At 42.8% G+C, this 14,643-nt stretch overlaps 2 protein-coding genes across 8 annotated transcripts in view; one reads left to right on the top strand and one right to left on the bottom strand.

Moving 5' to 3' along the window:
* The window catches only part of LOC127063891 (dipeptidase 1-like), a 59,444-nt gene extending 56,861 nt beyond the window's left edge, over positions 1 to 2,583 (bottom strand). Inside the window, exon 1 of the mRNA XM_050994178.1 lies at positions 1,838 to 2,583. Coding sequence (XP_050850135.1) covers positions 1,838 to 1,843 — 6 coding nt within the window. The 5' untranslated portion in view covers positions 1,844 to 2,583. The remainder of the gene's footprint in view (positions 1 to 1,837) is intronic.
* Positions 1 to 14,643, top strand: part of LOC127063894 (C-type lectin 37Db-like) — a 70,540-nt gene that overhangs the window by 7,819 nt on the left and 48,078 nt on the right. The window contains exon 1 of one of the 7 annotated variants that reach the window (XM_050994183.1): positions 3,058 to 3,091. The exons of 4 other annotated variants lie outside the window; for them this stretch is intronic. In XM_050994183.1, coding sequence (XP_050850140.1) covers positions 3,073 to 3,091 — 19 coding nt within the window. In that variant the 5' untranslated portion in view covers positions 3,058 to 3,072. Of the gene's footprint in view, positions 1 to 3,057; positions 3,092 to 8,548; positions 8,694 to 8,718; positions 8,866 to 14,643 lie in introns of those variants that run through there. 2 more of the 7 variants (XM_050994182.1, XM_050994189.1) reach the window with 2 other exon arrangements.

The following is a 14,643-nucleotide window of genomic DNA, read 5'->3' as shown; positions in this document are numbered from 1 at the left end:
GTAAACGTTAACGAGTTTATCGCGTAGCCAAGTTTCATTAATTTCGTGATTATTTATTCGAATAAGAAAGAAGCGGAAAGAATCGAAAGGAACGAAACGACGTTAGACGTTTCGAAGAAGAACTCAAATCGAATCTGGCAGTGGCAGCGAACCGTCCGTTCGTTTGAAAATTTTCATTTAACCGAACGATATATTTCCTCGTAACAGTCGGAAAGACAAAGCGTCGAGGAGAAGAAAGACGATTCTAAGGTTATTCGAAAATATCACGGATACTGAGAGAAACGCTTTATTATACCCCGCGGAATACAAGGCGTTATTCGACAAAATTAGATCCGAGAGAGTCGAGACTTATAAATCAATTCCGAACGTTCACAAAGTTTATCAAACTTAACATCCCTCTTAAGGAGTTCACTCGGCTAGTAGTACGTCGTCCCACTTCTCTTTCTCGTTAATAAATGGAACGCGGTTAAGAAAGTTTACGAGATTAACGAATACGATACACCATAGAGATAGATCGATCGAATTTTCGAACGAGCGTACAAACTATAAACGTCATATAATGGAAAACTTTGAAACCGAGGACTCTGTTAAATTCGAATAGCGACTTGGTCGAGGAATAGGATAATGTCGAAACGATTGTAGCAGATTTCATCGAGTCAATCAATTAGGCTAATTAGTTTCCAGCGTATCGCAATATAGGATAATAACGTATGGCGAGAAGGAACTTTGGGTTGGACGATGTAAGCTCGCTTTTCGAAGAGAACTTTCAAATATGATTTATTAGCGAGCACTAGAGTTAAAGGGGACGCGGAGAAACTTTTTGTTCTCTTCGGAAGCTCGGTCGAGGTGCGAAAACCGTAGTTGATACTAAAAAGTGGAAGGGCAATAGTTTTCCTACGTAACGTCCGTTTTTCCATTAAAGTATCCTCCGAAAACTCGGCCAATTTTTCCGTGTGCTCGGTCGGAACGCATTTCTTCTCTCTCTCTCTCTCTCGTTTCTTTTTTTCTGCTCCTCCTTTTTCTACTTTTTCGAGCTCTACAGTTACTCGTTATTAACGATAAGATGTTAATCGCTTTTTTTCGACGCGTCACCGTCGCGACCGAACGAGTTTGGAGCGGAACGTTTGGAGGATCTTTCGAATTTCACACCGGGGCGCGCCAACCATCAAAAACCGCACGGTCGATTCGTTTTCGCACGCGTGCACGCGCACACGCGCGATTCCCGCCTACGTACGCCGAGATATAATAATTCGAAACGACCGTCGAGCATTAGATGTGTATCTACTTGAACGTATACAACATGCGTTGCCGATCCGTGCGATAACGAGTTTACGTTATTATTATTTATTACTCCCAGCAGTCTCGTGATTCCAGAGAAAAGTAGCGACGATGTTACGTTTACGACTACTTGCAACGGATAAGATCGAATCTTGGAAATTGCCACTACTGCGACAATGCGTTAGAGAAGGGGGAGGGGGGAGAGAGAGAGAGAGAGAACGCTCGAAACAGTCTCTCTTTCTCTTTTCCTTCCTGCCGGTATTTCTCGGTACAACTTGTGATCGATAAATTTGTCCACGGACGACTTAGTCCATTAGAATCCAGTCGAGCGTTTATCGACACTTTCGTGTCTTCACTCTGGACTTTGAACGATAAACGCTATTCGTTACGGATTTAAATTCGCGCGTAAAGTCGAGATTCGAAGAATTTCCTATTGTATTATTCCACGTTAGAATCGCGTCGAATTCCCTTTGGATATTCTATTAAAGGAAAAGAGCTATTCTTATGGTACGAGGAAAAAAAAACAACAACAAAGAGAACAAAAGAAAGAGCGACTCACCGTCATGGTCAAAGCCTCACATGGTCCCACCGTTGGTGAAAAACACGTTCGGTCCAGAAAAGGGCTTGATACTCGTGCTTGTTAGCCATTCGCCATGATTCTTTGATGTGGTCCTTTTCTTGTTTTTTTTTTTTTTCTTTCTTTCTTTTCTTTTTTTTCGAGAGAGATAGATAAAAGAAACCGAGCGAGCGGGAGATAGAAAGAGAGGAAGAGGGAGAGAGAGAGAAAAGATCCGAAAAGCAGCAGGAGCAAACGAGCTCTATCACTATATCGTAAACGCACACCGCGATATTTTCCCTCCTTCTGCGTTTTCCTTAGAGATTAGTTAGCACGCGAGAAAACGATTACGCGGCCACGTTGACTCTTCGCGTGATTTCACTTGATTTAGGTGGGGAAATATTTTCGACCCTAAAAACAGGACGATTATTATCCGTCTATCGTCGTGGGATGTATTTTAAAAATCGAGCGAATATCATTCGTACGTGGGAAAAGTAAGGATAAAGAAGGTGGAAGCCGCGTTTCTCGATCGATATTGTTCGTTTTTCTTCGAGGAACTTCCGTGGTCGTAAGGTCGTAGAAAAAGGGTTACGAGGTCGTCGTCGACGTCGTCGTCGTCGCACGCAGTCTTTCTTTAAGCTCGTGTAGAGTCGAGAAGAGATGCTCGACCGTGGCCCGGCAGCCGGCGACTGGCTGCTGCTAGAAGGCTCGCAAGCTCGAGCCAGTCGACCTGGCTAGGCGCAAGCTCTCTCCCTGCTACTACTCGCCCACTAAAGCTATCTCTCTCTCTCTCTCTCTCTCAACCTCCCTCCCACCCTCTCTCTTTCTCTCCCTCTCACGTTTTGCTCTCCCACGCGAGCAACCTCCCGTCGTGTGAGAATTTCTTCGCCGTGTCACCGCGAAAAATGTTCTCCTTTCCTCATCCTTCCTACGGCTTACGCGAACGAGCTTTCTCGCTCTTTCACTGACCCCACTAATATTTTTCTCTTATTGTACTCTCCGAGTATGCTTCGAACGACTCGCCGAGGACCCCAAGGTGCTATACGTTATACCGGAGAAATATTCGTTAGGGTGTTAATCGAACGCGGTGAAATGGTCGTTAAGTGGCTGTGTGACCGTGTATATATGTATATAGATATATATAATACGCGCGCGTATGTAGATAAATAGATAGATAGATAAACACTTTTATTACCTCGTAATAGTCTTTTATAGGAGTAATCGGTGTTCATTGTCGGATGTTTACTCGTCAAGAAGGTAAACATGCGCGTGCATTTTTCATTGATCGAAAATTACGCTCTTGGCTTTATTTACTTTCAAACGGATAATATCTACGTATACGCGTGCATTAGCGAAAAGAGGTCGTCGTTAATTACAGCGTGCTTTGGTTTTCCAGCTGGTCGCGCAAACGATATTCAAGAGCGAGCATCCTTACGATCAGTATGCGTTCTCACGGAGAGAGGGATCCGTCCGACGAATAGCTCCGATACTTGCTTATCCGTATACCGTTTAAGGCTCGTTCGAATATTCGATCTAGTTGTTATTATTAAAAGGCGAGCTCGAGTAGGCGGCGAATAAAATTATACGATAGCTCGATAAATAATCGAAAAACTTAATGACGCATTTGAAGCGGCACGAAAGCCACGATACGCAAATACAACGTTATTCCAGTCTATCTCTCTACACTTCTCGTATTTGGAGGTGAATTTTCGTAAAGTACGACGGAGAGACGATAGCGGAGCGGTAAATAAAGCACGGTATATTGTCGGAGCGCGATGATATTCGCCGTTTCCCGTATCGTCGAGAATTCTTTTCTGGAAATACGTAACTGTCGGCTCGCCTAATGTCTTCGCATCTAGCATAGTCTCTCGTGGTACGTAGTACGTAGGTAGAGAGATAGAGGTATACGTATGACCATCGAAACGTTTCAGACTTCAACTTTAACGTCGCTTCGACGGTCATTATACGATCGCTATACCTTTCTTTCATTTTTCTTTTCCATCTCGTATACTCGGATATTTTCTTATCTCGTTCTTTCTCACGTTTAGAACGAAGGCTAAAACATAAGTCGTTAGAGATATTTTAAGCCCGTTGTTTTATAAATGCCGGATATAGGAGAGTTTTAGATTCGTCGTAGCGACGAATCAATCGCACAAATATTTGTTCGTTTATCGATTACACGTGCCGTATATGTTACCAATCAATCATCGATAAGCTAGCCACATCATACGCATAACTCGGTCATATGCTAAATAGTCTTTGCATATACGTATATACGGCATTTCTGGCAGGACTGTGATTTTTCGAGTGGAATAGGTAGGACGGCAGGAAGTACTACCGTAGAGAGGCGAATGCCAACCTTGACCGGAATATGTGTCCTTCGACCCGTAGACCCGGCTATTATATCGGCTATACCCTATCAGCTGAGTCTAATATCCAGTATCTGTACTACGATATAGACGCGTTACAGCTCACCTTCTCTTTCTCTTCTCGAGTTTTCTTTCGCTCGTTTCCCATCTCCTTGTGGCTTTTACCGCGACGTCATCGTCTTCACCGTTGCGGTTCTTTGTCCACCGACCGTTTTCCATCCACGTCTCCTCCTATTTAGTTTACCGCATAGCTCGCCGCATTGTCGTTACTCCACTACCACGATCATCGGTCTCACTTTGTCCTTCGTTTACTCCTTTTCATTTATTTAATCTCATCTTTGTCGAAAGCTTCTTGGAAGATGGTTACCTCGAGTTTAGCACGACCATCGTTCTCCTCCTCCTCCTCCTCCTCCTCCTCCTCCTCTTTCTTCCATCATCGTCGGATGAAGTATATTCCAAAGTATTCGTCATTTTCCATAGCGAGTTACATTCCTTTGTTCTCGCTCGACGTTTCCCATCTTCTCCTCTAATTTTTTTATCGTAATAAACTTTACGTTCCGCTGAATATGGAGCTTCTATTTTAATTCGAAAGTTTATGTACACGTGATTGCACACATACGTACGCGCGTGTATATTCATGCTCGCCTGTGTTTGTTTTAAAGGCGCGCGTATGTCGGATAGCGATAAAAATCTACTTTTGCGCTTGGCTGCGACTAGCAATAAGAGAAGGAGAGAGAAAGAGACGGAGAAAAAAGATTCTGGACAAAGTGCTGAGAGGAAACAAGTCCTTATCTTTGTTTACCGTCTCGTAGTTGGAGCCAACTCGCTCTCCCCACCTTCTCTACGATTCATACGGATTGGCAGAGTTCTGTGATCCTGATATCCTGCAGTAATACCAAAGATCCAGTGGTGGCTCTCTCCGCAGGCGCACTATACTCTACTTTTCTCTCTCTCTCTCTCTGCCTGTCCCCAGTGTCGTCCGGCAACATGATCTAACTTTCGTGAGATCGCGCAACAAGGGATAAGCCGTGGAGCATCCACTTCGCCAAAAAGATTTAGGACTGCGGCTGGGTCACGGCAACTTGCCAGTGACCTCAGGATTGCGTAAAGCCTATGTACCATCGCTACTGGCATCGCTGCCGCCACCACCACCGCCACCGACATCATCATCGGCAATGAGATCGGCAGACAGCAGCATTACCGTGATTGCAGTCTGTCCCAGGAAACGTTCACTTATCAGCGCGTTTCATTTCTTTTTGGCATCCTCCTAAAGAATTCCACGAATTCCGCGTGACTGCGATTCCTCGTCTCGTCTCCTGCGAATCTGTTAAAATTTCAACGATTTTACGACACATTTGATTTCTCGAGTCGCAGAAACAATTGCAACTTTATAAGAGAAGAATTTTTCTCGCCTATGTGACGCCTATATCGGATTTGCACGGAGTAACTTAATCGGCTTCTCGATTTTCAAACTAATTAAGATATCACGAATTAATCGGCAATGGCAAATTTCAAGAAACTTTGAGAAGTTCTGTCGATGTCTCTCGCTCCTTCTTGGTGCCCATACCTATTAGTCTGCGGCTTGGATAGATTCCAGTGGTTCGACAGTCACTTAATTAACGACTTCTAACGATCCCCTTGATCATTGATAGAGGGTAACCCTCCTGAAATGACGTAGAATAATGAACGGCCACTCGATACTTGGACTTTAACATCCTTTATCGGTTTCGCACCCCTTTAAAACGGTGCCACGTTGCGCGTACCCGGTGCTTACGATAGTAGTAACTCGAGAGTGTCGCTTTCGAAAAGATTTCTCTCTCTCTCTCTCTCTCTCTCTCTTCGTGTAACACTTCTTTCTTTGCGCGGTCGAGATAGGAAAACTCGTGAAAAGGTCGCGAAAAGGGTTAAAGTTCGTGGCTCATTGTTCGGCTCTCGTTCTCTAGCTCTCCGTGCTTCTTTGTACTTGGAAGGAACGTATGATCTCTCAAGACGAACGACAACGTCCTTCGGTCTTGATCTATCGGCTTTAGAAGAAGTATCTACGACGACGACGACGAAGAAGAAGAAGAAGAAGAAAATCACGAAGATTCATGAGCTACTCGCTTTTTGGTCATCCATTCGTTTTATCGTCCAAAGGAGACCGAAATCGTGCTGGCGGTATCCGAGAGGAATTCGAATGGCGAACGTGTCCTCGATGTATCTTTATCCCTTTCTCTTTTCTTCGCTCGACGGACCGTAAGGAAAATTTAAAAACCTATACAAAGATATTTTTCCATCGGTCTTGCGTGGAGGGTGTGGTGTGGTGTGGTGTGTTGCGTTACGTTGTCACCGACGTGTCTTTCACAACGCGTTGAATCATTTTCTCACGGCCCTTTTTTTCTTTTCTTTTCTTTTCTTTTCTTTTCTTTTCTTCTCTTCTCTTTTCCCATTTTATTTTTCCTTCCCTCTTTCTCCTACCTTTTTACACCATTCTTAAGGATTTTCTTGTCCCTTTCGTTCGCGCCACGTTTTTACCCAACCAGAAACTCTCGCAGCTAGCTTCCTACCTCGAGTAAAAGCGAGCTGTACATCCTTCTCGTCTTTTCTCCCTTTTCTATCTTTGTTTTTTTTTGTTTTTTCTTTTTCTTTTTTTTTCTTACACGGCCGGCAAATTAATGACACTCGTTTTCTCCTCGTATGGTTAAAGAGGGATGGGAGAAAGAGAGAGAGAAAGAAAGAAAGCATTTCAAAGATTTTCCTTCTTTCTTTCGTCCCTTTTTTTCGCGGCGCAACCAAAGATACGAAACGATCTCGTCGACGTGGATAAATACTTGGTTCGTGAAAGAGGTGAGCTAAAACCGAGAGGGTAAATCAGTCTATCGCGTTATAATAATGTCGGGAGCTTTGATTCCGGAGATATGAAATAACGTTCGTAAAAAATTAGTCGAAGGTTCGTGCGTTGGAAAGAATATATATCATGTCGTATGTCCCGTGGAAAAGTATATTTAATAATCTAGAAATATGCGATACGTAGGGCGACGGTATGCCGATAGAAGGCGAGGATCCATAGTTCGCATGGTTCGTCAATGGCAGTAGAACGTCAGGCGATTTCTCGATACCTATCGAGAGCGAGAGCGCGATCCGCTTACATAATCGTCATAGTCGAGATATCTTTCGCGTAAGGTTTCCTACGAAGCTTTCGAGGAATTGATATATGGAGATCTACGATAATCAAGTACAGCTTTTAGCATTATTATCACGTTTGCGCGTAATCGAATTTCATATTTTGGAACGTATCTATGAAAATGGACGTATTATTATTATTATTAGTATTATACGTAACGGAGATTGAAAACGATGAGAGATAACGTTGCTTCATTCTATTTTATATCATGTAATTCAATTATCTTCGATCGGCATTTACTACGATCTACTCGTCCGAAAATCTTTGATTTATACGAGTAGATATCTATATCTGTGAAATCATATTTGGAGATGCCGTCCATTTGAATGAGTCATCGTAGGACGTAAATTTATAGATCCATTCCTAGACGTGCAGATTCCTTTAATCCGTGAAGATCCAATTTCTTTTATATATATATATATGCATGTATGTATGTATATATATAAATCCCCTCGGTCAAAATATCATTCGTTAAAAGTCGAATCCGTTAATAAATTATCGTGATTCGATTTGTTTCGGAGATAACTGCGCGGTGGCGTGCAATTTTGTCATTTTATTAATAAACATACACGTCCGTTAAAATTTGCAAATTATTTCGTATAAATTAGCATATTCATTCGATCAATCGTGGTTTCGTATTTATGCTACGTAAGGCCGTAATATACTACATTGTAAAACATTTTAATATTCGATTACGAATCTTCTTTGGCACGTATATATACTTAAGTCTATCGCGTCCCGTTCATCGACTTTGACTAGTTAATAAATGAAAATTGGTCGAAAGTTTGCTTACTTGGGGCATTGTCCGTGACATATAACGTACGTCATGTAGGCAAGTGTCGGGTCAAGCCTCCTTGGAACGATATGCAAGCCTCTCACTCTTCCCCTTCCCAGTGGCGAGAAACTATGGCAAACGAAGAGAAAGAGAGAGAGAGAGAAAGAGAGATAGATAGATAGATAGAGAAAGAGAAAGAGAGAAAGAAACATAACACGAGTCGGTATGTTGGGATAAACGATAGAGTGGGGAGGAAGAGAGAGAAAGGTTATAATCCTGGAAATCGAGAGCGAGGAGAGTGAAAGAAAGAGAGAGAGAGAGAGAGAGAATACGCCTCTCTCTTTCTTTTTCTCTCTTTCAAAGTCTCGAGAGTCGAAGTATGTCTTCTCGGTGAGAAACTCGTCAGTACCTCGGTGACTTCCATCTGGTAAATAGCACGAATCTCGTTCTCGAGAAATCGAACGGTGGTCGCGCGTGTGCCTGGGAGCAGGTTCGATTCGCGCGTGTGTATGGTGCGTCAACGAGAAGTGGACGAACGAATAAATAGAAAGGGTCGGTGTAGGAGGAGGAGAGGAGGAGGAGGAGGAGGAGGTGGTGGAGAAGGAGGAGCAGGAGAGGACTCGATTCCTCAACTCGAAGCTTCGTCGATTAACGCGATAAGAATCTAAGTGCACGTACTGTGAATAGCAAAACATCGATAATACGTGGCACGCTTCTTCGAAACGTACGTCTCGATTCTTTCTTTTCTTTACTTTTTTACTTGTTCCTTTCTTTTTTTATTTTCTTTTTTATTTATTTATTTATTTTTTTTATCCTCCCCTTCTTTAATTCTTCGTTCTCTCGTTTTCATCTTGCTCGACGAAACGATTCCTTTTAATAAAGAGAAACGAGCCATCGTCATTTATCTTGCCGCTAATACTCTCCAAGTGTTTACTTCTTCTTCTCTTCTTCTTCTTCTTCCTCCTCTTCTTCTTCTTCTTCTACTTCTCGTATTTACATTAGAAAAGGTTTCGAAGCTTCTCGTCTCTTATCGTTCGAGACGATCGTAAATTCAGTAAAACGCGACATTCGTTGTTTTCTCGTAGAGCGGTCGTGATCGATGGTGGTGGCGTTGATTGGAGAGGCAGAGAGAGAGAGAGAGAGAGAGAGAGAGAGAATGGTGGAAAAGCGTCGGAAAGATAGATAAAGAAAAGTTGCACAAGTGCTCTTTATACAAAACTTTCTAGCGCTTTTTTAAAGCGGTCGCGCAAGAGAAGAAGAACGTGAAATTAGCGCGAATGGAAATTCGAAAACCTCAAGTGTGGTTTGCCAGTGTGTGCGTAGCAATAAAGCGTAGGTGTGTGGGATTTAATCCGACGTGCAAATATACTGGCTTCGCCATGTTATGTTACGCGAAACGCTCGGCGGACTAATCGGGAGGAAATAATTTGTTTGGACAAACCGGTGTTACGTAGGTTCTGATTGGTCGTAGGTGATCGATCGATCTCTCTCCTCGTTTGCGCTATGTGTACAGGAATATTAGGTGTACTCTACTACCTGTCTACCGATTAACGTACATCGCTAATCACTCCTAGCGGCATTCTCTAACTAGATTAGAAAAAATATCGTTTGGTTTTTCTAAAGCGAATTAACGACTTTATCGCTAGCCCGGAACATTCGTTTCCTTTGCTTTCGTTTTTCGTCGAGCGTGAAAGAAATACCAGAACGCGATATTTTACTTTCTTTCGTATTGTTTACTTTTTAACGTAGGACACGGAGCTTATTGACGCAAGACCGTTCGTGTTCGAAGACTATCGCGTGCATGAGGTTTCCAGGTACCTACGAGCGATCACCTTTAAGATTCCACCTTGTAAAAATGTCTCCTTTCGTGTCGCGCTTTCTTCGAGATCGCGCGCGCACGAGAGAAAGAGAGAGGGAAAGAGAGAGAGAGAGAGAGAGAGAGATCCGTTTCGTAACGCCCATCTAACCTACTTAAAGTAATTCATCCTTTTGTCCCGAGAACAGCCGCGTTCGAGTAGATAGGATATGCAAACTTACTTTTCGATTAGGACGAAAACCATCGTTTCGCCGTAAAACCGAGTTTCGTATATTGCTTGTTTCAACAAAAAATATACTTGTATATCATCATCGTCGTCGTCGTCGTCGTTGTTACGTCAAATCGAGTTGCACTTTACCGAGATTATTAAATTCCCATGTGCAAAGTTCGCGAGGAGCTAGTTTGGTTAGTGTCCTTCGAAACGCGTTGCATCACGAATGGCACAACTGGATCCGCGGAACGAGTTTCACATAACGGCCAACTCGAGACTCGACTTCTCTCAAGAATGTACTTTGGAATTTCAATGATTTATAGGTTTTATTAGATCGAATATCGTCGAGGATCACTTGTAAATTCCAAAAGACGAACGAGTACGAGAAAACGTGTCGCGGTTGGATCAAAGCCATTTTCGTTAGTTTCGTGCAAATCCAAGGCTACTAGTCGAGCCGACGTATCTTATATTGGAGGGAGCTCGTAAAATATTTCAATTCGTTTAGGAAATCGACGGCTTCGGTTTTACTACCTTTGGGTATTTATCGTTCGTGTCCGATAATTCGTCGTTGGCAACGATCGTTGTTAGGTACGAGCATTAACGACGGTGGCGAGTCGCGAGGGAAAGTAAGATCGTTTCGTGGCGTGTTTACCCTTATGGCCGACGAAGAGATGCTCGTCCAAGCAAATCGCGATAGCGCGTTGGAGAGGTCGTGCCAAGAGGAGAAGGGGGAGGAAGCATCCCCGATTAGTGTGCGGCTGGACAATCGAGTAGATCGCCTAGCAATACCGCGACCTATCGATCGGCGAACAAACGAATTTATCGAACATTTGCCTGCTAATTCACCTATGCAGCATGCCGCATAATCCAGTTACGTTGTCGAAACCACAGGAATTCGCGGATAGGCACCTGCTCTCGCTTTAGTAGTCCAAGCTTCTATATCGGGATCCGCGCGTGCACGATAATATGTTTGCAATGCGTCTCGCTGACCTACGTCCAGGATGGACGAAGAAAGAAAAAAAAATGAAAAGAGAAACGACCCTTTCGTATTCGTATCGTATTATATTTCTCGAGTCTTTTGCGATTATTATATTTCCCGAGGCGTATATCTCCGTGTAACGTAGGTGTATGGGTTGGTGGTGTGCAAGCGCGCGTATATACTCGTACACCCGGAATAAGCATTACCGGCAGCCTGCGTAATATATTTACTACGGTCCACGATGAGTAATACGTAATGCACGGTATAATACCGTGTATAATATATAACTCGCATAGTACATCGCGCATAACTGTGGGGCATAGGAAATGCCATTAATCCTTTGCACTCTAAATTCTTTTTTCGTAATCCGTCAACATAGTTTCGTATCGAAAAATAACGTAACGTTAAAGTTTCCAGCCGGAAGCAAGATAGATAGCGCTGGAACTATAATACTGTACAACTATGAATCAAATCGAGTCTCGATGCGTCTCCTCGGAGATGTCGCGCGACGGTGGAGTTTGCTGTAACGAGCATTTGCGGCTTGTGAATATTTGCCTGGCAATTTGCTTAAGCACGAAATGCGTGAACCTGCACCGTCGTTAACGTTATCGGCTGTTCGTTGTTGTAACGCGCGAATGCAGGGAAATCGTACACAAGGCCATTATCGTGACGAGCGAATCGCATCTACTCGCGTTTCTGACTCGTCTACCGAACTCGGTTCTAATTTATAATCACGCTCTTCCTCCTCCATCCTGGTTCTATTCGCGCGTTCGCCTTTGGAAATTCCTCGTTTTATTATTCGACGATTCTCGAGCGCGAACTAAAGGTACCTAATATTATTTTCACCTGTAGAGAGATCTTTCGTACAACGTGACATCTTATCGTTCCGATTTAATAACGCAACTATCGCGTAAATTACGTCGTCGTCGTCGTCGTCGTCGTCGATCCTATTCTCATTGGAACGTCGTACGAACGTAGCGACGAGGTTGTTTTAATCCGTAGGAAAATCGTTTCGAAGAAACGAGATTGCGTAACCGATTATAGAGAGACAAAGGTAGAGAAACGGATGGAAACAGAGAGGCCGATAGCAATTTGGAGCTAACTCGAAAGGCGCGTATCGGGTCACGTAGATCGGTGGAAATATAATTGCGACTGCGGTGGAGCGTTTCTCTATCGGTAACCCGCGATTAACTTTAACGTTTGGACCTCTTTGTTTCCGGAAACGTCGGCATTTCCTCAAAGCTACTTACGAGTTTCTTTCCCCCTTTTTCCGATCGAACGTCAAACTTGGTATATCTGTCTTGCCGAGAAAGAGGGATTATTTCGTTCGAAACTAGTATCACGTTTTCGGTCAACAACTTTCGAAAGCCACGAGAAGGAGTTCCGACCAAACGCTTTGCCAGTACTTTCGAAAACTTTGTTTTTCAATTTGAAACTTTCTCGCTTATCTCGCTTCAAGATGCCCTAATAATTTTAATGAATTTAATGAAAACACTCTGCATATATTTGCGCGCGCGCACGCTCTCTCATATGTATATCTCATACATATATAACATATAATATATATATTTATAGAAAGCGCGCAAAATGACGATACGAATAAGCGTAATAGGCGGGTGGCCGCTGGCGTAAGAACATAATCGCGGTTATGCCCTGAAAACGTCTCTCGCGCGATCCGTTTGCGAATCCGAGTCTTTCCTCTTAATGCGCGACGTGCAAAAAAATCCGGGAAAGGGCTCGAGATTTCGATGCTTCTTTTGTTCGTAGAAAACGACGATATTATCGCGACGCTAATACCTCACATTTACTTCCCTTCTCGTCTCGTCTCCGTTCAAACGATCCGTCATTTTGCGAGCGTTGCAACTTCTTCCTCGTCGTAGTCTCCAACGAAATAAGCGCGCTCAGTTAGTTCCTCGCGAATATCCAAGCTCGACGTAGACAACCGCGTCGTACGATCGTGATCACGACGTTTCTCTTCGTTAGAAACACCAATCAAAAGTAGATACCCAACGAATAATTATCGTTGAAATTTCCTATTCTTTATCTATCTCTTTGTTCTCTCTCAACCTCTATCGATTTATCGGCAATTACTCGTTTTATTATCGTTCGAACGATCAACGAGAAAAAAGAAGAGAGAGAGAGAGAAATAAAACGAAGGACGGATCGAAATAAGACGTACCTTACGGTGGTATTCGCCCATAAAGATACTATTATTTAAGACGGATGTGTATGCATATATTCCACGGGCCAGATTTACATAACGATCGAGTACGTTCTCGAATATATAACGTACCTTTTACAGCTCGGCTTCTCTCTTTTACATCATCTTTCTCATTTATCGCATTTCGCGTTTAAGGCGTAGCGTTTGTTACGCCTTTGTCCCGAATCATCATACGATTTTTAATATCGTCGATTATCGATCAAACATTTGTTTTTCTCTTCTTCTTCTTCTTCTTTTCTAATTTATTCATACGTCTCGAAAGGAAAGTTATTAGCACGAGAGACCGACGCGTTAGCGAGGTTTCGTGAAATAAAAATCCGTAGAGAAGAGTTCTCGAGACTCTCAAAATCGAGCTTTCTAATCGAGAACGTTGTTGTAACCTCGTAACGTCGATTGCGAAAGCAATTGCTCTCCGCGATACGCCTACTTTTATCGCGTTAGAATTTTTTTTCTTTTCTTTCCTCTTTTTTTTTTTTTTTTTTAATTTCACCATTACGAAATTAAGTCGTTGTGCAGAAACGTCAATTATCGGCACTGGCATTGTCGCTAATTAACGAGAGAGAAATCCTTACAAACGTTTTCCCTTGTGCAGAGAACTCGGATAACCGAACCGAATTATTGATTATAGTACTTATTTACTTACTTACTTATTTACTTACGTAGTAACTACCTGCCACGTACGACTAATTAAACGTAACTTTTTTTTTCTCTACGTCGTTTGCAACCTTAAAAAACAATAAAAAAAATAATAATAAAAGCGAAGAAGAAGAAGAAAGAAAATAAGCGGAAGAAAGCAAGCTTGCCGTGCACCTTTTCTTACGCGAAAGTTTTCGATTATTTGTTTTCTCGCAAAGTTTCGTAAAAAACTATGCAAAGTATATTCTCTTTCACGTAGTTAAGAGATAACACGAGTTATTCGTATAAAACGAAAGGACGTTAGAGAGCGCAGAGAGGCATACGGCGTCGGCATCGATTATATTCAACATTTTCAACAAAGTTTTCTCTACGGTAGAGAGTATCGGTCGCGTCGCTCCTGTAACTTCGTTAAATGTCACTCAACTCGATGGAGAACGTTGGATTACATTTGCAATATATTCGATTAAATATCGATAGCGCTTGAAGAGAGGCGTGCGATCGATCGATCGCGAGAGATAGGCAATCGTCGTCGAAAGATCCGAGTGGACGAGCTTCCGATCGGATCAAGAACATAATAGACGTAGGAGTTGGGTTATACCCGATCCTACGAGTTTCCTTCGGAAAGGTAAATCTTGACTT

This window comes from Vespula vulgaris, chromosome 5, assembly GCF_905475345.1.
Source record: "Vespula vulgaris chromosome 5, iyVesVulg1.1, whole genome shotgun sequence".
NCBI classification, from domain to species: domain Eukaryota; kingdom Metazoa; phylum Arthropoda; class Insecta; order Hymenoptera; family Vespidae; genus Vespula; species Vespula vulgaris.
The sequence above is the reverse complement of the archived record's forward strand: the minus strand, read 5'-3'. Positions and strand labels throughout refer to the sequence as shown.